At 39.3% G+C, this 24,248-nt stretch overlaps 1 protein-coding gene across 2 annotated transcripts in view; it reads left to right on the top strand.

Annotated features, from left to right (window-relative positions):
- The first annotated feature begins 920 nt into the window (after positions 1 to 920).
- Positions 921 to 24,248, top strand: part of PDLIM3 (PDZ and LIM domain 3) — a 41,722-nt gene continuing 18,394 nt past the window's right edge. For both annotated transcript variants that reach the window (XM_073341853.1, XM_073341855.1), the window contains exons 1-3: positions 921 to 1,293; positions 17,026 to 17,177; positions 19,305 to 19,389. In XM_073341853.1, coding sequence (XP_073197954.1) covers positions 1,201 to 1,293; positions 17,026 to 17,177; positions 19,305 to 19,389 — 330 coding nt within the window. In that variant the 5' untranslated portion in view covers positions 921 to 1,200. The remainder of the gene's footprint in view (positions 1,294 to 17,025; positions 17,178 to 19,304; positions 19,390 to 24,248) is intronic.

The following is a 24,248-nucleotide window of genomic DNA, read 5'->3' as shown; positions in this document are numbered from 1 at the left end:
TTAAGCCAAATCCTTAAATCTTTACCCAGTTTTCTCTCTGTCTTTACTCCGGCAAAACTCCCACTGATTTTAGCTGATATTTTGCCTAATTAAATACAATGGAAAAGTGGAAATTCTATCTAAGTACAAGGACTAAGCCCTTAGCAGCAATAACAGACAAGTGATGTAGAGTCAAGGTTGTCAGTGGAGAACTGGAACAACAGGAACACTTGCAGGCTAACTTTGCTAGTATAAGATACTCATGGGGAACTATACCAGCACAATAGGAAAGGAAACATCTAAGAACAGCACCACTGGAAAATCCTGTCTCTCTTTTACAATCAGATACAAAAGAAATGTGAGTCAGGATGAAGCAGAAAGATGGAAAGAAAACATCAGCTGATGCAACAGAACCAACTGGGAGCCAGAGTGAGCTGCACAAACTGAACATACCTGCATAAGAACTAGAGTCCAAGACAATGCCAAAAGAAAGAGAAGTGGTTATCTATTACACTAGTTGCATTTTTGTTTCCAAGTCTATGTATAAGAAATATCTATGACATTGGTAAACATTTTCAAGCCAGCACAAATATTTTATATGTGTACATTGTACAAAACATTATAGCCGAAAACTTCCAATGAAGGGCTAGAAAGACTCTGTGGTCAAGTAAATGACTGTATCACAAGTTGACTGAAATGCAAAATGATCATTGAGGAGGGACAAAGCTCAATATTAATATTTCTTGTTAGGTGCAATGTTAATGATGCTGTGGTATGGTTAAAGCAAAGACAGTACAGTAATACAATCACAACATCAAAAGTGAGACCAGGTTGCTTTAAGAGAGAAACAGGAAGTTGTAACCTGAAACTTACTGAATGCTGGGCTGGGCAGTATACTGTGAAACAGCAAATAAAGTAAATCTATTTGCCGTAAACTTCACAGAGCATCCAGACTTTGTTTTACCAAAGTTGGTACTCCCCCTGTGGGTGGAGGAGACAAGAGACGGGTGACGTCATACAGGAGCAGGGATAAAGTGCTGTTTCTGCAGCTGTGGGATGAGAAAAAACCTCTCAGGCGTATAAAGGATCTGCTGCCCTGTCCAGCAAAGACACTGCTGACAGGACCTTTATTCCTACAGCTCAGCCTTCAGCTCCCTTTACCAAGCTAGGGAAAAAAGAAAAATAATCCAGTAATAGTAGCGGTCAGAAAATTGTTGTACAATGCCACAGAACGTCATTCTCCCAGGACCTGCTCCTTGGGGATTCAGACTGACAGGAGGGATAGATTTTAACCAGCCTTTGATCATAACCAGGGTATGTGTTCTTTTCTATTTCCCTTTTATTTATTATTTTTAACATTGTTTTAGTTTTTGCTCTTTGACTTTTCTTGAATGAAGCAATAAACAAGTGAACTAGCTGCAGGTTGCGTTTATTACTGTTGTTCAAATTTAGAGTTGCTGAAAGTTGACAATTTTGAAATGATTTGTGTGTGTATGAAATTTAAAGAGACTGTTTTATCAGGCAAAATTTATTCATTCGACTCCTGCTCATTCCTCCACTGAAATTTGAGTGTCAAGGGGACACTGGCAAGGTAAGAGGACAGTGTGATTTCGCAAAGCATTCAGATTTTCACTTTCCAGTTTCGGACCCCCAGGGAGCCAGAGACCAGCCTAAGATACTGACCATACTGCAGCTCTCACCAGCCCCAGTAACTGGCCCATGTGATCTTTGGGAGAGAGGGGGACTTGGCAGCTGTTCCTTGTGTCTGGATATTTGTATACTAATCTTCATGTCAGCTTGAGTTAAGAAGAGTTTGTAATACAAATCTTTAACCAATTCAAGATCTATGTGTTGTGAGCAAAGGCAGTGGGACCATGTTCCTACAAATGTACAGTTCTGTGTTTTAATTTAGTTTACATCAGTGATTTATTACAAAGTTATTCTATCATGAACAAGCAAGAAAAAAAATCGTATGCATTAACTAGTGGCTTTTAGTGATACTCAATATTAATCTCTTATAGTACTTCACATTTAAAGAGGATTAAGAACACAATCCCTCCTCTTTTTTATGTATTTTAAGATAGTATCCTGAAAACTGGCATTTATTTCAGAGGTTGTCACTTAATGACTGCAACACACAAAAATCTGTTTTCCATTCTTAAAGCAATAGCAAAACATATTTCCTGTCCATTAGGTAAACTTAGTTTAAGTACATATTGTTGAATAGGGCTTTATGTCACATACATCAAATACCAGAATCAGTATTCTTTATTTTCTACTGGTTTACAGTACTTGCACATACTGAAAGCATGTTTCATTCTTCTCTTCTACCTCATTAACATAGTTTTGGAAGTACTGCACTGAGACTCAGAATTTAGACAATATCTTAGTGCAGTATTACATAAGTATCAGAACTTGTAAAATAAATACCTTTGATGATGCCATGCAGTAAAAGTACGTCAAACAGGAGTTTATAGAAATGGTAAGCACCAAAATTCTACAGTAAATTACCCTAGTGTAAATCTGAAGTAACTCCATGTAAGTCAATAGAGTTACTCCACATTTATACCAGCATAACTGAGATCCCATTTTGCCCTTAAAATGTAATGCTCTTAATATATAAACTTATATGCTAAATGTTTGTTGTATGAGACATGAAAACTTTGGAGGGAAAAAAACCCATGTTGAGTAAAAAGAGTGAAAAATGTCTAGATGTATTGGGACTTTCATTGCCTTTTATGGACTTACAAGGGGGAAATAGTTTCCATTATCTCTAATGAAAAATATTTTAGCAGAGTCTGGTTTATATTTTCCCTTTGTTTAGATTATGTGCAATGAGGTTTAAAATTATACTAACAAAAGATAAATTACATTTATTCTAACTTTCTGAGGAATAAATAATTTTGCCATTGACTCATCATCATATCAGACAAAAAGCTGCTGGTTTGTAGCAAGATGTCAATGCTCATTAATCATGTGTTTCAAGTGGAAGAACTGTTGATATTATGCTAGCTGCATGGAAACTTTTTCAAGACACCATAATAGAGGCTCAACTTAAATGTATACCCCAAATTAAAAAACATAGTAAGAGAACCAAAAAAAAGCCACCATGGCTAAACAGCAAAGTAAAATAAGCAGTCAGAGCCAAGAAAGCATCTTTTAAAAAGTGGAAGTTAAATCCTAGTGAGAAAAATAGAAAAGAGCATAAATTCTGGCAAATGAAGTTTAAAAATATAATTAGGAAAGCCAAAAAAGAATTTGAAGAACAGCTAGCCAAAGACTCAAAAAGTAATAGCAAAAGTTGTTTTATGTACATCAGAAGCAGGAAGCCTGCTAAACAACCAGTGGGGCCACTCAAGGACGATAAGGCCATTGTGGAGAAACTAAATGAATTCTTTGCATCAGTCTCCACAGTTGAGGATGTGAGGGAGATTCCCAAACCTGAGCCATTCTTTTTAGGTGACGAATCTGAGGAACTGTCCCAGACTGAGGTGTCGTTAGAGGAGGTTTGGAACAAACTGATAATCTAAACAGTAGTAAGTCACCAGGACCAGATTGTATTCAACCAAGAGTTCTGACGGAACTCATATGTGAAATTGCAGGACTACTAACTGTAGTCTGTAACCTATCATTTAAATCAGGTTCTGTACCAAGTGACTGGAGGATAGCTAATGTGACGCCAATTTTTAAAAAGGGCTCCAGAGGTGACCCTGGCAATTTCAGGCTGGTAAGCCTGACTTCAGTACCGGGAAAACTGGTTGAAACTATTGTAAAGAACAAAATTGTCAGACACATAGATGAAAGTAATTTGTTGGGGAATAGTCAACATGTTTTTTGTAAAGGGAAATCATGCCTCACTCATCTACTAGAATTCTTTGAGGGTGGCAAAAAGCATATGGACAAGGGGGATCCTGTGGATATAGTGTATTTAGATTTTCAGAAAGTCTTTGACAAGGTCTCTTACCAAAAGCTATTAAGCAAAGTAAGCAGTCATGGGATAAGAGGGATGGTCCTCTCATGGATTGGTAATTGGTTAAAAGATAGGAAACAAAGTGTAGGAATAAATGGTCAGTTTTCAGAATGGAGAGAGGTAAATAGTGGTGTCCCAAGAGGTCTGTACTAGGTCCAGTCCAATTCAACATATTCATAAATGATCTGGAAAAACGGGTAAACAGTGAGGTGGCAAAATTTGCAGATGATATAAAACTACTCAAGACAGTAAAGTCCAAGGCTGACTGCGAAGAGCTACAAAAGGATCTCTCAAAACTGGGTGATTGGGCAACAAAATGGCAGATGAAATTCAATGTTGATAAATGCAAAGTAATGCACATTGGAAAACATAATCCCAACTATACATATAAAATGCTGGGGACTAAATTAGCTATTACCAATCAAGAAAGAGATCTCGGAATCATTGTGGGTAGTTCTCTGAAAACATCTGTCATAAATATAAAGGGAAGGGTAAACCCCTTTGAAATCCCTCCTGGCCAGGGGAAAGCTCCTCTCACCTGTAAAGGGTTAAGAAGCTAAAGGTAACCTCGCTGGCACCTGACCAAAATGACCAATGAGGAGACAAGATACTTTCAAAAGCTGGGAGGAGGGAGAGAAACAAAGGGTCTGTGTGTCTGTCTATAGTCTGTCTTTGCCGGGGATAGACCAGGAATGGAGTCTTAGAACTTTTAGTAAGTAATCTAGCTAGGTACGTGTTAGATTATGATTTCTTTAAATGGCTGAGAAAAGAACTGTGCTGAATAGAATAACTATTTCTGTCTGTGTATCTTTTTTGTAACTTAAGGTTTTGCCTAGAGGGGTTCTCTATGTTTTTGAATCTAATTACCCTGTAAGGTATCTACCATCCTGATTTTACAGGGGGGATTTCTTTATTTCTATTTACTACTATTTTTATTAAAAGTCTTCTTGCAAGAAAACTGAATGCTTTTTCATTGTTCTCAGATCCAAGGGTTTGGGTCTGTGGTCACCTAGGCAAATTGGTGAGGCTTTTTATCCAACATTTCCCAGGAAAGGGGGGGGGGCAAGTGTTGGGAGGATTGTTCATTGTTCTTAAGATCCAAGGGTCTGGGTCTGTAGTCACCTAGGCAAATTGGTGAGGCTTTTTACCAAACCTTGTTCAGGAAGTGGGGTGCAAGGTTTTGGGAAGTATTTTGGGGGGAAAGACGCGTCCAAACAGCTCTTCCCCAGTAACCAGTATTAATTTGGTGGTGGTAGCAGCCAATCCAAGGACAAAGGGTGGAATATTTTGTACCTTGGGGAAGTTTTGACCTAAGCTGGTAAAGATAAGCTTAGGAGGTTTTTCATGCAGGTCCCCACATCTGTACCCTAGAGTTCAGAGTGGGGGAGGAACCTTGACAACATCCATTCAATGTGCAGTGGCAGTCAAAAAAGCTAACAGAATGTTGGGAATCATTAAGAAAGGGATAGATAATAAGACATAAAATATCATATATAAATCCATGCCTCTATATAAATCCATGGTGTGCCCACATCTTGGATACTACATGCAGATGTGGTCGCCCCATCTCAAAAAAGATATATTGGAATTGGTAAAGGTTCAGAAAAGGGCAACACAAATGATTAAGGGTATGGAGCATCTGCCATATGAGGAGAGATTAATAAGACTGGGACTTTTCACCTTGGAAAAAAAACAACTACATTTGATATGATAGAGGCCTATAAAATCATGACTAGTGTGGAGAAAGTAAATAAGGAAGTGTTATTTACTACTTTTCATAACACAAGAACTAGGGGTCACCAAATAAAATTAATAGGTAGCAGGTTTAAAACAAACAAAAGGAAGTATTTTTTCAAGCAATGCACAGTCAACCTGTGGAACTCCTTGCCAGAGGAAATTGTGAAGGCCAAGACTATAACAGGGTTCAAAAAAGAACTAGATAAATTCCATCAATGGCTATTAGCCAGGATATACAGGGTGGTGTCCGTAGCCGCTGTTTGCCAGAAGCTGGGAATGGATGACAGGGGATAGATCATCTGATGATTATCTGTTCTATTCATTCCCTCTGGGGCACCTGGCATTGGCCACTGTCAGAAGACTGGATACTGAGCTAGATGTACCTTTGGTCTGACCCAGTATGGCCGTTCTTATGTGGCTTCACTCTGCTCTTGCTCCTGCTCTTGTGGGAGAGAGGTTTATGTTGAAGGGGGCAATTGAGTATTTGACTACTAAAAACCCATTTTTCTAACCCAGAGGATCACACTTACTGACTTAAGAATTTAAGGTTGGTTCAGAAATGTAGAAGCTCTGTCTCTCCTTTCCTTCCCCAATCCTGGTGCATTTTTCAAATGACTGAGCAGAAAAATACCACAGTGAAGAACTGAACCTGTGCTGCTACGAACATTAATTCCACATGCTGTGTACTTGACAGTTATCTCTGACAGAGACTGCTATGTGACAGAGAATAGATTTAATGCTTTGAACTTGTTATACCAGAATGGGGAAATTAATCCATTTAATCTGATATCCTTTCTTTAGCAGCGGCCTTTACCTGACGCTTTAGAGGAAGATGAAATCTTCCCAAATGCACTAGTTGTTCGTTACTATAATGTGATGGGAGGGGATTCTTTCTTGAACACAACTGGAAGTCAGCTTTTTTGCTTAGATTCTGAAGCATAATAATAGCCCTTACATTTTTAATCCTAACTAGTGTAACTGCAGATTTTATCCTTATTTATGAGCCTAATCAGTTTGAATCTTATTTAGCTATTGATCTCAATAATATCTTGCAGTTTTGAGTTCCACAGCTTAATTATATTATTTATATGTATAAATATTAATTATATGTATAATTTATACATATTATAATTTATACATATTAATTATATGTATAAAATATTTCTTGCAATGCATGGATATGTAGCAGTGCAATACTCATAGAGACAATATAAGAGACAGTTTCATTAGCATTGATACAGTGGTGATGGTACATTCCATGCTTTTAATGGAATCTTTCTTTCTTCAAGAATACAAGATTTTGTTAATCTGTCATTTCCTGGGAAAATGTATTTAAGAAAGTACAATCTCAGTGAGCAATTTTATATGTGATGTAATACTTAAGAACTAAGAGAGAGAGTGCAGTGTTTTTCTGGACAGTTACAGAATGCTTTCAAACACCATAGAGGCATAAATGCCTTAAGTACTAGGAAGTGCAGTAATCTCCCATAAATACACTGCCTGGCAGTGGAAGCGAGGGATAATTAGAAATGGATAGGCAAAAATTACATATAAATGGTCTGTTCAGAGCACACTAGAGAGACTATTCTGTATCTGAAGGAAGTAATAATTCTGGATCTGATTCCACCTGCCTGATGAGTCATCAGTGCTGGCTGCAATGACAGGAAATGGAATTAAGAAGCCAACGATTCTACACTTCATAATTAATTATTAATTATTATTATTATTCCAGTAGTGCCCATAATATGCTAAGGAAGAGAGATTTATCAAAGGAGAAAGCAGTGGTCTTAAGGATCAGTTCAAGAGGACGTTCCATGAAAGAGCTGATAAGGGAAACTCTTCAAAGGGGACTAGGAGAGAAGAAGATAAATGAGCAGCCTAGGCTGTGACATAATAAGAGACAAAACCAGGTGCAGGAAAGGCTGAGTTCTGAAGGGCCTTGAAGGTGAGGACAAGAAGCCTGAGCTTTAGGCAGCAGAAAAATGTTCTTGGGGGGAAGGGAGGGGAGTTAAACAGCAAAAGAAATAATTCAATGGTGAAAGAAAGAAATTTCTAAATAAAACATCTGTGTCTGAATTTTTTTAATCTCTATCATGTGTGTGCATGTGCATACACACTTGTGAGAGAAAAAGTGGAATTCCAAATTTGAGATATGAAATGGTTCTGCTGCCTATCACGTTCTACAGGCAGCTTCAAAAGAACTTAATTCCATGAGGATGAATTGTTCCAGTAATGTATTCACTTTGCTATTTGGTAGTGTGTAATATTGTTTTATCGTGCGAGTAAAAAAGTATTCCTGAATTGAAGGTTTAATTGAAATTAAATGGATTTCTAGAAGTCAGTAGAGTAGTTTTATAGACTGGAATTGTACTGGGAAAGGCAAAAGATATTCCTTTTGATGAAGGTGTGAGTAATATGCACATTGCCCTGGGAAATACTATAGGTGGACAGAAAAATTATGCATCTTTGTAACCTCTCTCTTGCAGGGTTTTTAATTCCATATTTTCCAATCAGTGGTATGAGATTCTCTTTAGGACAAACTTCCAAAATACGAATTTTTAGACTTGTTTAGAGTAGCAGTTCTCCAACTCATCCTCTTGCTTTAATGTTAAGTCTCTCTCCTTAATCTAAACAAAAGCCTCAAAATCTAGATATCAAGCAATAACATCACGTTAGAAAGCAAAAACATCAAGAAAGCAGAACAGTTCATCTACCAGGGCACCACCATACTAGCCAATGGAGACCTCAAGAAGGAAGTGACATCAATAATAGGAAAGACATCCACAGCATTCACCAAACTCAACAAGGTATCAAAATCAAAGATATACAGCACCAGAACAAAACTGAGAATTTTCAACTAAAATAATCTTAGTATTAACATATAGCTGCAAAAGCTGGAGATCTACCAAAAAGTGAGACAGAAAACAAGACAACTTCAAAAATCAGTGTCTATGAAAAATTCCAGACACTGAATGGAAAGACTTCAACACCAACAAAGAGATCTGAAAAATCACCAACCAGCAGCTCATCTCCACCAGAATCAGAAGAAATCTCTAAACATATCTGGGGCATGTACATCACATGCCAACATGCAGACTCCTACACAAAGTTGCCAAGGGGAAACCAATTGGTGTGAGAAAACGATGGCACCTAAGAGAATTTTTAAGGAGAACCCTTTGTAGGGAGGGCAGAACAGCTGTTCTCCACACCATATGAAAGCGGTAGCAAATGACCGGGAGGTATGGAGTAGACTAGTGTCTGCCCTGTGCGCCGACATTGGCATGGGAAGGATGTAACGGAATGTAAAAACAAGTGTCCTAAAGAGGCAGAGGGAAGACCCCTAAAGAAGCCTGGGAATATCTTTGAAAAAAATTGCAGATCATCGGAAGCCCAAAGCCATGTACAAAAGAGATATACGGTCAGAGAAAACAAGGCTGAAGGGCTTTATATTCACTGTTGCTGAGAGGAGGGATCTTCCTTCCCCAATACTCTTACAGACTAGGGCAGTGGTTCTCAAGCAGAGGTATGCAGAGGTCTTCCGGGAGTACATCAACTCATCTAGATACTTGCCTAGTTTTATAACAGGCTACATAAAAAGTCAATATAAACTAAAATTTCATACAGACAATAACTTGTTTATACTGCTCTATATACAATACACTGTTAGTTAAGTACAATATTTATATTTCAATTGATTTATTTTATAATTATATGGTAAAAATGAGAAAGTGAGCAATTGTTCAGTAATAGTGACCCGTGACACTTTTGTATTTTTATGTCTGATTTTGTAAGCAAGTAGTTTTTAAGTGAGGTAAAACTTGGGGGTACACAAGACAAATCAGACTTCTGAAAGGGGTACAGTAGTCTGGAAAGGTTGAGAACCACTGGACTAGGGGATTCAAAAACTGTAGCAAGAGAATTTAATTTTTTTAAAGTTATGTATTTACTTTCCACTTACACTGCCCCAATGGCAACCCCAATACAGTTTATCCTTCACCCCAGGATCTCCCCTGTCCCTTGGCCTTTACATGACACTATTCCATCAATTTAGTGCTACACTAGTAATATCCAACAGCTGGGACAGTGTGAAGTTGAGAGACATGGCCAGGACACTTCTGAAGAGCTGAAGGGGCAGGGCTAAAGACTCCCAGTCAACAACCCAGATGACACTTGCCCCATCAGCACACACATGGAGCTGCATCAGCAGGTACTTCTGAGCCTCAAGGGGAGGAGATTAATCTGAAGCTTCTCCTTTCCACAAGACCTCCCGAAAACTAATGATCTGATCTGCAGAGAGCAAGAATCCCTGTAGAGCACTGGCTGTTCAGCCAGGTAGGATTCTACCATATCAAGGGGAAAGGAAACACTGGAATCTGCTTAAAAGTGTGCTATTGTGCACGAAATTTAAAACTTTCGGCTAGTAAAAGAGTACAAAGTTTTGTTATGACAGTTTTGTCAGATATTTTGCTCCCCTCATATTTGCAAGAACTTTGGCCCAGATTCTCAAAGGTATAAGGTGCCTAACTCCTACTGATTTGAAAACCTTTCAGAATCTAGGCCTTTGCTCTTGTCCTTTCCACAGATTTAAGAATCTGTGATCACTCTATCACAATCATGCCTCACCCCAAGACAAATGTATTAACAACCTTTATAGACCTATCAGTTTAACTCATTTACAGGGCTGGCTGTAAATAGTGTTAAACCTGAAAACAGCTGATGGTGCATTTTGTAAGGAGACATTTTCAAATGTACTGAATTAGGAGCACTTTCTTTCATTTATTTATTTAAAGCTTAAATTTAAAGCTCTTATTAGAGTGAGAAACTAGAACCACTTTGGTACTTATTCATTTATTTTATTATTATTATTCATACTGTGGAGTGCCCATAGGCCACAACCAAGTTAGACCCCTTTGAATTAGGTGCTGTACAAATATATAATAAATGGATGCTTTTAATGTGGGCAAGTTTAAATGCTGTCTCAAATTTAAATATGCCCCTGAGAAATTACCTTTCTAACAGATATTAGGTAGAATGAAGTGTTACCTGATAGAAAGGTGGTTTTCAACTGCATGGTAGGAAAATTTGACAGAGATGTTCCATAGAAAACCCTGTGTAAACTTAAAGCTGGAGAAAACAGTGTTCTTGAAAAAAGAAAAGGAGTACTTGTGGCACCTTAGAGACTAACCAATTTATTTGAGCATTAGTCTCTAAGGTGCCACAAGTACTCCTTTTCTTTTTGCAAATACAGACTAACACGGCTGTTACTCTGAAACCTGTCATTATGCAAGTGTTCTTGAAGTATTTCTTACCCCATTTCTTGGACATGGGAGGATGAAGACTGACTAACTCCCTTTTGGTGGTCAGGAGATTTATGGCACAAATATTGCACAACTTTCCCTTACTTTTGGACCTGTTATCTCTGATACTTGGAACTATTGGTTCTCGTAGAAATGTGGTACAGTAGACAGCTTACAACGATGGCTTTCAGTCAATATTTGTGTGTTTACATACAATGAAAATCAGCATTGTTTGCTACACAGGTAGTACTATCTACCAGATTGTAGTACAGATGTAGTTGTGTGCATCTGGTATATTTAACAGATTGGAGAGTCCTGTTTTCTAACACAGGGCTAAATTGTGGTAGTTAAGCATGAACCTGTGTCACCCTAACAGAATTTCTAGAAAACACTGTGTCTCAGGTTGGAACAATGTCTCTGTATCTTTGCAGAGAACAGTTGCTTTTAGTCACTAGAGGAATACTTGATTGGCTACCACAGGTTTCAAAGCATGTTTCCTTTACCATGAAAGAAACCATGCCAAAATACTATTGGGAATGTTATGAGCTGGGTGAAATCTAGTTCAAACTGATGTATGAACAAGTCCTCTATTTAAGGTAGTTGTAAGAGACAGCCAAGGGACCACACTGAAAACAAAGCCTAATACAGTCTGCCCAGAAACTAGCATCATGTGGGCAGAGGGGTCACATTCAAACATGTGCATGGCAGTGTAAAAACACACAGAAACTGAGAACAAACATGAACTGGGAATGGGGGGAGAAGAGGGAGAAACCCAAGTAGGAGCCTGTAAGCACATGTGATCACGGAAAAAACTAAAGAGATCTTTTGGATCTTGTGTTGACTGAAGAGGCAGTAAGATAAGAAACTGCTCTTTTTGTTCTTGATTCCTTCTGCATTCACAGTCACAAGACTTTTTACATTATTTGTAAATAAACAAAATTGCATGAAAAAATACCCAACTTTACCAATTTCTACTCCCATCTGGAGCAACCTACTAGACACTGTATTTTTAGCAAGCAGCTCAGGCCAAAAAGGGGTAACACTGGAGTCAGCAGTGGGATCCAGGTTCCAAGTAGAGAGACTGTGAGCTAGTGGTATTCCTGTTGAACCAAAATGCAACAAATAATGCAGGATCTTGCAGAAATAAAAAATGGCCAGCAGGATTTAAAACAAGATCTCAAATAGGAGCTGGAGACTTCGCAAAAGGAATTAAAGACAAGACCTAAAACAAGATCTAAAACAAGAGCAGGAGGTTTCCCAGAAAGGGCTCAGAGAGAACTTGCAGGTTGAGATGAGTTTGTTGTATGGAGCTGCAACTAAAAAACACTTGGACAGACTGGGAAACCCAGTGGCAACACACCCGGGCTAGAATGGTAAAGCAGACGGATGAGGTGAACAACAATCTGACTAAAGTTTTTCCATGAAGCAGTGGAAACCAAACAGGCTTTGGCCAATTTGGAACTTGCTGAGATGAGTTGCAGCATGGACTTGAGTTGAAAATTCAGGTCCAGAAGGAAATCAAAGGGTCACAGATCATAGTGGAAGGTAGCTGTCTGGATGAGGAACTGAGCCAGCCAGAGGACTAGGGTAATACCAGATATTTACAACAATTTTCTGCCCCATTTGTAACCCACAGAGACTCAGAGGGGACAAGTCAGTTTGTCCCAGCTCAAATAATGAAAAAACTTCCTGGCAGAGGTGATGCATGGAAGGACATGCGGGGTCACGTGACCCCCCAGATTGGCTGGTTGGCTTTTACAGAACATGCTCACTTGGACTGAGCATGCTCAGTAACACTGCTGAAGCTGGCTGCCCCCTCCCCCCCAGCAGCAAGCATGGATCATCTCTGCTGGGACGCTCATTTGGCTCAGTTCAACATTACAGCTCAAATGAATGGCTGGGAGGAGGGACAGAAATGGGGGTTACTATCAGCCAACTTGGGTGGCCCAGCTCTGATTGTGCTACAGAACTTACCCACAGGAAAAGAGACTGAGTTAGCCAGACCTGGTACAAGCCCTTGACACGCAGTTTGGAGCTAGCCATCAATCTGATCTGGCCAAGGTAAAGCTAAGAGGCTAGAGCTAGAAGTAGAAGGAAAGAAGAAATCCCACCTCAGCTGGCAGAGAACCTGCAAAGACTTATGTTCCTAGCATCGCCAGATACCATGAAGGCTCTCAACGCTAAACTAGCAATGGACCAATTTATAAATACTCAGTTGGACTTGGATTTGCCAATCAAAATCAGCAAAAGGAATCCAATTTTCCACAGAGCTTGAATCTTTTCTTGTAACAATGTCCAGAAGAGAATGTAGCTGCTAGTGTAGAAGATGGAACCTGATCACCATGAGCCCTGTAAATACACCTCTGTGGTTCCATATGTATGATGAAAGAAGAGATTCTAATCTGGTTCAGGACCTTATTGAATAAGAAGATAAACTGATAAATTTGGTGTGTAAAACAAGGGAAAATGTCAATAATGCAAAAATTAAAGGAAACAGTTCAGTTAAATGTTGGTACTGTGACAAAATTGGCCACAGAAAGGATTATCAATGTAAGACAGCCAAGAGAGACTCTTGTAAGTGTCTAGTGAAAGCCTCTTTCCCAGTTCAGGAAATGAAGGAACACCAACCTGAAGGAGCAAAGGTTAGGGGAGATACAAGGATCAACCCCACAGATTTTGTTTAGATCTTGGCAGTTAAACAACAGTAATGGGCGTATGGCTACTAACACCACAGAAACATTAACCCAGGAACCAATCCCTGTAACAAATCCCATTGCCTACTCTGTCCCCATATCTACTCTAGCAACACCATCAGAGGACCCAACAACATCAGCCACACCATCAGGGGCTCATTCACCTGCACATCTACTAATGTGATATATGCCATCATGTGCCAGCAATGCCCCTCTGCCCTGTACATTGGCCAAACTGGACAGTCTCTCGTAAAAGGATAAATGGACACAAATCAGACATCAGGAATGGTAACATACAAAAGCCACTAGAAGAACACTTCAATCTCCCTGGACAGTCAATAACAGATTTAAAAGTAGCCATTCTTCAACAAAAAAAACTTCAAAAATAGACTTCAAAGAGAAACTGCAGAGCTACAATTCATTTGCAAACTTGACACCATTAATTTGGGCTTGAATAGGGGCTGGGAGTGGCTGGCTCACTACAAAAGCAATATTCCCTCTCTTGGTATTGACACCTCCTCATCAATTATTGGGAGTGGACCACATCCACCCTGACTGAATTGGCCTTGTCAACACTGGTTCTCCACTTGTAAGGTAACTCCCCTCTCTTCATGTGCCAATATATGTATGCCTGTATCTGTAATTTTCACTCAATGCATCTGAAGAAGTGGGGTTTTTTGCCCACAAAAGTTTATGCCCAAATAAATCTGTTAATCTTTAAAGTGCCACCGGACTCCTCATTGTTTCTGTGGATACAGATTAACACAGCTACCCCTCTGGTACTTGGCTAATAACTGTGTAATCCATGTCAGGAAAGGTGTCTTACAAATTCAGTCTGTGAAATTCTCTGTAAAGATATGGCCCAGGTGGGATAAATAATTTGTAGGTAATTGGTTTGCAGTGGAAAAATTGTCCTGCCCCTGGGGGCATTATAACAGCTACATGCTTTGGTAGCTTTCCAACAAAGGAAAGATGGAGAGTGGCTGAAATCTGTTTTGAGACCCAGGGTCTCAGGATAATCTTAGCTGCTAAAACTCTTGTGGACCTGAAATAAAACCTGATCCCAGCTCGTTTGCTGAACATTTCTGACAAGCAGCAAATAGAAAAAAAGGGAAAGTGATCAGCATGCTGAAAAAGGCTTTTGTGACTGTTCCCGCTCTTGGCCTATCCATGTTTCAGATCCCCTTTCATATTGGACACAGAGGCTAGTTCTTACAGTTTGACGGACAGAATTTCAGCTTGCCTGCCTGACCACTTCCCTCCTTCTCCCCCCCCCCACCCCGCCCCATCTGAGAATGTAGCTGTGGAAGTTGAGGCTAGAAAAGTTGTTACAGACATGGATTCCTCATTCAGATAAAAGGGTCTGCTTCAGCCAACAAGTTCAGCAGAAATGATAGGCATTCCTCAGGGGCTGACTGAAAGGTGATGTGAAACTATCCTGACAGAAAGACACTGTAGAAATGTAAATAGTTAAGCTTGTATCAGTAGTAATATACTAAATTATTTCTTTCTGTTTAGGTTATTGGGTGTCATTATTTTAGGCCTCATTGGGGTGACAGGCAAAGCTGAGGTGAGTGGGAGGTATTATTGTAGGTGAAACCTTATTATGGGCTGAATTAAAATTTCATTCAAACTGATGTATGAATAAGTCCTCCATTAAGATAGTGTAAAAGACAATTAAGGGGCCACAACTAAAATAAAGCCTAAGAGAGTCTGCCCAGAAACTAGCACTATGTGGGTGAAGGGTTCAACTGGGTATTGTGACCAGGTGTGTGTAAGGATGTGAAAATACACAGAAACTGAAACCAGACAACAAGGGAGAGAGGAGGAGGGGCAAGAAAGCTGATCAGGAATCTGTAAACACAATAGGCATGTCTAGACTGCAGCAGCAAGTCTCAGAACCCGGGGCAACTGACTTGGGCTTGCACTACCGGGCTAAAAATAGGAGTGCGACATTCTTGCTCAGGCTAGAGCCTGGGCTCTGAAACCCAGTGAGGGTGGAGGGTATCAGAGCCCAGGCTCCAGTCTGAGCAGGAACATCTTCTGAGCTATTTTTAGCCTTGCAGCATGAGCCTGAGTTAGTTGATCCAGGCTCTGAGACTCGCTGCCATCGTTGTTTGTGTGTCTGTTTTCAGGGTAGATGTACCCAATGTGATCCTGGAAAAAAACTAGAGAGAGCGCTTTTGGGTCTATTTTTGGCTAACGAGGCTTGGGGGCTGTAACCTGAGAAATGCTCCGTTTGTTCTTGGTTCCTTCTGCATTGAGAGAGACAGGATTTTATACATTCCTTGTAAATTAAAAAGATTGCATGAAAGAAAATACCAGACTCCATCAATTTCTACTTCCAACTGGAACATCCCAAGGGACCCAAACTTTGACTAGCCGCTCGGGCTGATTAGGGCCAACAGGAGGAACAAACTCCTAAGTCTCTTCTCCCATTAAAAGCTGTTTTTTCTCTTACCCAGCAGTTGAGAATGATCTTTTGTTAAGGATAGAAGGGTAGCTCTGCTTCAACCTCAATGACGGTCAATGTCTAAAAGGTACAATTAGTCCTTAAAGACTGTGAATTAACAAATCTGTTGAGATTAAATGCTGGTGTGGTGTAAAATGGCTTATCTGGTTGGATTTTAAATGTCACCATAATATTTTTCTTGTAAATTAGAAGGCCTGTATAGAAATGTATCGTCAATTTAGAAGTGTGTAAAATCTCATGTTCACAAGCAAGGATGACATCCAGAATTAGTGAGGGAGGTCCTTTTTAGGTCATAATTATAGTTGCCAGCCTTTCCTGTTTGAAAATATGCAAATATTCTGTCTGGATTTATACTTTATTAGTTTAAGAAATATTTAAACCATTTTACACAGAAAAAGTATTGTAAAAAGCAAAGAAAAATTTAACAGCTACATACAAAAAATAAAGGAAAAACAAAGGGGATGCAGAGAAAAATAGATAAAACCTGAAAGAGTTTCTTCATGGAGCTGGATTTTTTAGGAAATGTGTATAAAAAAACCCACATTTTCTTATTTTCTTTTCAAAACTCAGAGGTGACAGCTTAGCTGTAAAGACAACAGGTAGAATTAATTAAGAGAAGTGAAAAATTAGAGACAAAGTGTGCACTCTCAATTTTTTTGCTTGTTTTCGAGAAAGCATAGATATTCCTGATGTAATTTTTGTTTTTAAGATTGGATTACATTACATTTTAGTCTCAAACCTAGTAAAATATTGGAAAATACACAGAGTATTCAAAAAGTGAAAATTACGATTACTGTTATTTAGAGAGATTCACAGATGTGCTTTAATTTAAAAAAAAATAGTAAAAAATAATAGTTTTTTTCTTATATCTTTTAGATTACGCCAGGAAGCAAGGCTTCAGCAGCCAATTTAAGTCCTGGTGATGTCATTCTAGCTATTGATGGCTATGGTACAGAGAACATGACTCATAACGATGCACAGGAGAGAATTAAAGCAGCATCACATCAACTTTGTCTCAAAATTGAGAGGTATTTCATTATATGTATGGATCACAACATCATATTTACTTTCGGAGGAGACATTAAGAAACTGAGGTCTTTTTTCCTCTGATCTGATGACTGTCTAAGTAGACATTACATATTCCATGGATCCTTTCAAAAAGAATAAGGAATGATCACATTGATAGTATTCCATTTCTTAATTAAACAGATTCCAGCATCTAAGGTTCTGTGTATGATATTGCTGAATTCATAAGGGTTTTTACCCTTGCTGTCCGTTGACTTAAATGGGTTTTGGATCATGTCTATAAATCCTGCACTGTCAGTATTATTTTTGTAGCACCACTAACGTGTATGGAACTTTATAGACATGCGGGAGACCAGAGGTCCAATTTGCACGGTGCTGACCATCTCTTTGTCAATGGGAACAGCATCTCACAGGATCAGGCCATTACAATTTAGGGCCCCAATTCTGCAAACACCTATGCACATACTTAACGTTACTAACATGAGTAGTACCATTCACATCAATGGGACTACAGTTGGTAGTAAAGTTAAACACATGCAAAACCAGTTGCAGGATCATGGCTTAAAGTCTCAATTCAGGAAAGCATCTCTACTGAGGGTGGCATTTAAGCATGTGTTTACCTTTAAAGTTTGAAGTCAACATGAACTTAAGTACATATTTATAAGTTAAGTGAATGCGTAAGTGTTTTCCTGAATCAAGGTCTAAATTAAGCAGATAGCATAACAACAAATGACTCATTGCTTTACGCAATGCTTTGGGATCACAAGAGTGCAAGGTGCTTCATAAAATTATGTTTTCTGGGCCTGAATCTGCAGCTGTAGTTCTCAAAAAATTTCTACTAAAATTCTGTGCATGGGGCAGCTGTCAACTCAGTCCCTAATTTACCAGTGTTTTAAATATATGTGCCACAGATGAAAAGTTAACTCAGTCATTAAATTGCCACAGAGATAACTTTTAAAATATGCTGACCATATTACTGCAGTTCTCCTTTTCACGTCAAGGAACATGTTTACTGGAGAGAGCACTGTCTAGTGGCTTACAGCACAGGTTTGGGAGTCAGAGAATCTACATTTTATTTAAGGCTCTCTCACTGACTTAATGTACGTCAGTGTTAGGGCCTGATTTTCAGACTAAGGTATGTGTAATTCAGCATGTAAAAATTCTAAATTTACACACATAATTACTACTATTATGCATGCCAAATGGGACGCAAAGGATCATTTGCAGTTACCCAGTCTGCATACACAACTGTAACAAATCATGCTTAAATTATGCTTTTTACATATATCAACAGCACTTAACCTAATTTTGAAAAGGCCATAAGTCTCTGCATTTTCCCAACTGAAAAGACTCAAATAGTAATAACTTCACATGGTTGTTTTTCAGGCTTGCTTAATTCATGTTTGTGAAATGCTTTGAGAATCTCAGGTGAAAGGTACAGAGGGCCTGCTCCTGATATCACTGAACTCAGCAAAAACAACGAGGAGTCCTTGTGGCACCTTAGAGACTAACAAATGTAATTGGGCATGAGCTTTCGTGGGCTATAACTCACTTCATCGGATTCATGGAATGGAAAATACAGTAAGCAGGTATAAATATACAGCACATGAAAAGATGGGAGTTGCCTTACCAAGTGGGGGGTCACTGCTAAGATGAGAGTTGCCTTACTCACTTGGTAAGGCAACTCCCATCTTTTCATGTGCTATATATTTATACGTGCTTACTGTATTTTCCACTCCATGCATCCGATGAAGTGGGTTTTAGCCCACAAAAGCTTGTGCCCAAATAAATATGTTAGTCTCTACGGTGCCACAAAGACTCCTTGTTGTTTTTGCTGATACAGACTAACACAGCTACCCCTCTGAAACCTGAACTCAAGAAGAGACTATTATAGAACCATACATAATCTTTAGTACAGTGTATCTTCATGTATAACTTACTATGTATGTTTTCTGACTAGCAAATACACAAAAACATCACATAAGATTCTGTCCATGTCATTATAAGAATTTTATATGTTAAAACATTCAAAAGGATTTTTTAATAAACTTCAGATTTTAAGTTTTCAGTGTACATATCTCATGTATATATGCCATGTTTATGGGAGGGATTTTTTCTCTTATTAACAGGGCAGAAAGTAGATTATGGTCTCCACAAGTTTCAGAAGATGGCAAAGCACATCCCTTTAAAATAAATTTGGAAGCTGATCCACAGGTATGAAGTTTTATAAGTCACCAACACACTTCAATATAGCTTTTCACATTCTAAATTGTCTCATTCATTGTCATTATAATTCTTTATAGCACATTTCCTACACTGTCTACTTAACTTGATATAAATCATAAAATGTATTAAATACATGGACATAATTTTAAATGATTGACATTTTAAATTTCACATTTACATTTAAATAAAACCTAAAATTCTCTTGTGGAAAAACTGCAGAGTGCCTCAAACATTCTCTGAAAACTTTACACTTCACTATAGTTTTATTATGGAAAGAAAATATCTCCTTTGATATTAATGTTGTTTAAATTGCTGTATCTCTTTTTGATATTTCATCCATCATATTTTTAATTTCTTCAAATGGGACTAAAGGTAAAATATCAAAATTATTCAGTTATAATACCATAGTAGTCTTTGTGATGTGACAGTCAGTTGAACAGGGTGGTCCGGTAAGTTTGAGTCTCTTTATTTCAATTAACAATTGTGGCACCACGCAAAGCCACAGAGCCTCAGAAAATTGCAAATTCTGAATTTGTGGAAGACTAAACTATTCAGATGGATTAGTCATAAACTGGAGCATTCTATCTATAGCTAAGAAAGGTAAAATCCTTGTTCCTGCACTTGAACAAGGCAAATGAAATCTGTTTGAATTCTCACCTGCCTAGAACTTACATAGATGTCCTTGTACAGATCTGCATGTGGGAGGGATGGCCAGCTCCACACTGATCAGTCTACAACTAGCCACTTTAACTGCAGCTCTAGAGGTTGTAGGGCAGAGGTGGGCAAACTACGGCCCTTGGGACCCTCCTGCCTGGCCCCTGAGCTCCTGGCCCAGGAGACTAGCCTCCAGCCCCTCCCCTGCTGTTCCCCCTCCCCCGCAGCCTCAGCTCACTGCGCTGCCGGCGCAATGCTCTGGGTTGGGGGGCTGTGAGCTCCTGGGGCAGCGCAGCTGCAGAGCCCGGCCTGACCTGGTGCTCTGAGCTGCGCAGTGCGTGGCTGGCTCCAGCCAGGTGGCTCGGCTGTAGTGCTGCCAGCCATCAGTGCTCCAGGAAGAGTGGTAAGGGGGCAGGGAGCAGGGTGGATTGGATAGAGGGCGGGGAAGTTTGAGGGGGTGGTCAGGGGGCAGGGGTGTGGATAGGCGGCGGGGCGGGGAACAGGGGGGTTGAATGGGGGCAGTCAGGAATGAGAGGAAGGGTTGCATGGGATGGCAGGGGGCAGTCAGGGGCGGGGGGTCCGGGGTCGGTCAGGGGACAGGGAGTGGTGTATGGGGCAGGAGACCCAGGGGGGCCATCAGGGGACAGAGAACAGGGGGGTTGGATGGGGGGTCAGGCCACACCTGGCTGTTTGGGGAGGCACAGCCTCCCCCAACCGGCCATCCATACAATTTTGGAAATCCCATGTGGCCCTCAGGCCAAAAAGTTTGTCCGCTGCTGCTGTAGGGGATAGATTTCAGCATTTGGTTCTTAGTGCTTTGTTCCATTTGCCATATATTCTCTAACCTTAATACATACATATTATAATTTCAATCTTAGCTGAAAAAAGATTATTATTGTGCTGGCAGGACAGCATCAAAACAAATATTTAAATATATTATTCCATGATGGATTACCATGACTCTCTGTTCTACAATACATTTAGGAACAGACTCCATCCCAGTGAATTCCATGAAATAAGTGATTCAATCCTGCTCTGACAGGCTTTTAAACATGAATATAATCTCAATGTTCCAATTCTACAAATTTTTCCTAAATATTCTATAAACCTTTGTATTAACTAGTACAAAGTATTTTAGCAAAAATAGTGTTGTAATTTTAGCAGTATGATACAGGACATCAAGAAACGATACAACTATTTCAAATGCATAGTTTTGTGGGATATCTAGGACATACACAGAAGAAAAGGCTTTTCTAATGTTAGGGTTCCTCCAAATGGAAAAAGCTGTAGAAAAAAAAAATCTGAGTGACAATAAGCCTATACCATTATAATTCTATGCCTAAAGGAGACAATTTTTTAAAAACATATAATGTAGTTGAACCGTTAAGTACTATTTGGCAACAAGTTATTGAAAAGCTATCTCCATTACTGTCATCAGAAAAACTGCTTCTGCTATAGCAGTGGTTTTCAACCTGTGGTCCGATGGATCACTATGGCTGCGCGGACTATGTCTAAGGGGTCCACGAAATGTTGTCATTACCATAGAACAGTGGTTTTCAACCTGTGGTCCGTGTACCCCTAGGGGTCCTCAGATTATATCTAGTATTTCCAAAGGGGTCTGGCACCTCCATTCAAAATTATTAAGGGGTCCAAAAATGAAAAAAGTTTGAAAACCACAGTGCTATACTAAACAGTCAACATTCATTTGCATGTCTACTTCTTCCCTTAAAAGTGAAATAATAAAAGTTTATATATAGTCAGCAACAGATAGGTCCTCAGAGTAGTAGTTGAGCTTGTAAGCAAATATGATGAACCATTTAAGGGAGTATTTATATTTTAAATCAAGTACAATCATTCTAGAGCAGCGGTACGCAACTTGTGGCCGGTAGGTTGCCCACCACTGTTCTAGAGCATCCATCATACTGATCTACTCTGCACAAAAATGACATTATTAATTCTGTTTCTGAAATAGGTGAAACTTTAAATTAAAGGAGATTTATTTTACTGCATATTTAGACACAACACCTGAAGCCTGCCATATATATTCTGCTACTAAAAGCAATACAGTGGCAAAATTTCTTAATGTTCCTTAGCCTGAGCTGGTGAATTATAGTGCATCTATAATAAATGTTGGTTTAAGTCACATAGGTTAAAGGTTGTTGAAAACTGAGAGAAAGATGGATACAATGTCTGAATTAAATAAAGGCCAAGATTAGTGAAAAAATCCCAAAGCATTGTATTTTCCTTTAAACTCAAACGCCACTACATTAAAAAGCTTGTCCATCCATGAGTTGGTCTGCAAAAGCGGGAAACCGTCACGTTCTATAAAAAGCATTTCCTGTTAAGTCTCTCTTGAACTTATTCCAAAGGTCATAGTTGTGGTAAACACAGGACCTTTTTCAAAATCCAGCCACAGTTTTTGACTCTCTGCCAGACAGAAACCTCTGTTAATATAAAGCTAATGTTTACTACAGTAAGTAAAGTATCATAAACATTAAAAATATCAAGAATATTAGTGTTTTTAAAAACTGAACATTAAACAATAATATAGATGAAGATTCATGCATGCCCCCGAAAAATCTACATGACAATCAATGACTCTGAGAAATGTATTACTTCTGTTTGAGAGTTATAAAATTACAACAACACATTATAAGTGATTCCCTGCTCCAGCATGCTAGCAGAGAGTTAAGTTTAATTTAAATTTCAGCAGGTGCACAGCCATTCTCCAGAAACTCACAGGAGGCCATATAAAAATTTAAAATAATTCACCTAGTTCCAATTATGGAACTTCAACTAAGAACCTTTAGCATAAGAAAGAAATAGGCTAAGCAGTCTCACGGAGTTTAGAAGATTCATAAGCACTGAATACTGCCCCATCACACACACACGCACCCACACAGTTCAGCCACAACAGAAAGAAACACAGGAGGCAATGGATGTGGTATAATTAGGCCACAACTTTATTCACCTAAAATATCTGGGAATACCCGGCCATATATTTTACAGTGCAAGTCATCCGCCTTCCCTTAATCATTTTCACATAATCACTCACCGGACCGCACCACCCAGAGGTGAGTTTGGCTCCCTGCTATACGAGACATAGGAGTTCTGAACACACACCCCCACCCTTCCTCAGCTCCCTAAAGAATGCTTTCTTTTACATCCTATTACAATCAATTTTATCTTATAACCATATCCCTTCCATAATGAGTAACTGCACTGGACATCTGCCACAAGTTCTACTTACTGAGTTATGACTTTATAACCTAACCCCACTGCCTCACCCTGCCCAATCCCAAACTTGCTGTGGAAAAGGTGAAAAAAACCTTCCCCACATCAGCCAATCTGGTGGCGAGGGAAAAGCCCCCAAGGAAAAAGGGCTAGTGTGATGCCCATAGTGGATCATGAAGGAACCCAGTCCTTTTTCAGATTCTATGGGTGGGAGGGTGGGTGTTGCCAGTCCAATCAAGGTGAAAGAGGGCTTTATTGAGACTGCACAAGGTATAAACACCAACCCCCTTTTGATCAGCTGGAAGGCCAATGCCTCCCCCCAACCTCATTCAGCTGTTTCCTGCTTCCTCCCACTCTGTGCAGGTAGACATTCCCCCTTCTTCCACCTCTGCTACTAGTTGCAAAGGGAGCCCTTAAAGGGGAACTACCTCGTTTCTTTTAGCCAGCTGGACAAGGACTTACTGCCCACAGTTCTTCCTCCTCCTACCCCAGGAAAAACTGTGGGCAAGGGCCAGCAGTGAAGCCTATGGCAGAAATACTACTTAACAATAGGAAATGCTGCTTGAGAGCCATTCCTGATGGCCAGCTTGGTTGATTCTGATAGCAAATAGCCAGCTTTTTCATTTCTATTGAAATATGATATAATATGATGGATAAATATTGTGAAATAATAGACCATTTTATTAGTATTAGTAACATAGCCGGTTATTACATAACCCCATAACATGGGGTTATGTAAGAAAGCAATTTATAACATAAGGATTTAAACTAGTTTAAACAGTCAAAGAAAATAAGTCTGCCTAAAACGGCTAATGCATGTTGCTTTAATAATAAACACCTCTTTTGGTTTGTTCTTTTATGTTCTATTAGCAGTGTGAAACAGTGCTGTAGATCATATATTTTTCTTTCTCCTTTTGCCTTTTTTAACCTCAGCTAAAGTGACCGTTTTTCTTATAGTA

The sequence above is a fragment of the Lepidochelys kempii genome, chromosome 4 (assembly GCF_965140285.1).
Source record: "Lepidochelys kempii isolate rLepKem1 chromosome 4, rLepKem1.hap1, whole genome shotgun sequence".
NCBI classification, from domain to species: domain Eukaryota; kingdom Metazoa; phylum Chordata; order Testudines; family Cheloniidae; genus Lepidochelys; species Lepidochelys kempii.
The sequence above is the reverse complement of the archived record's forward strand: the minus strand, read 5'-3'. Positions and strand labels throughout refer to the sequence as shown.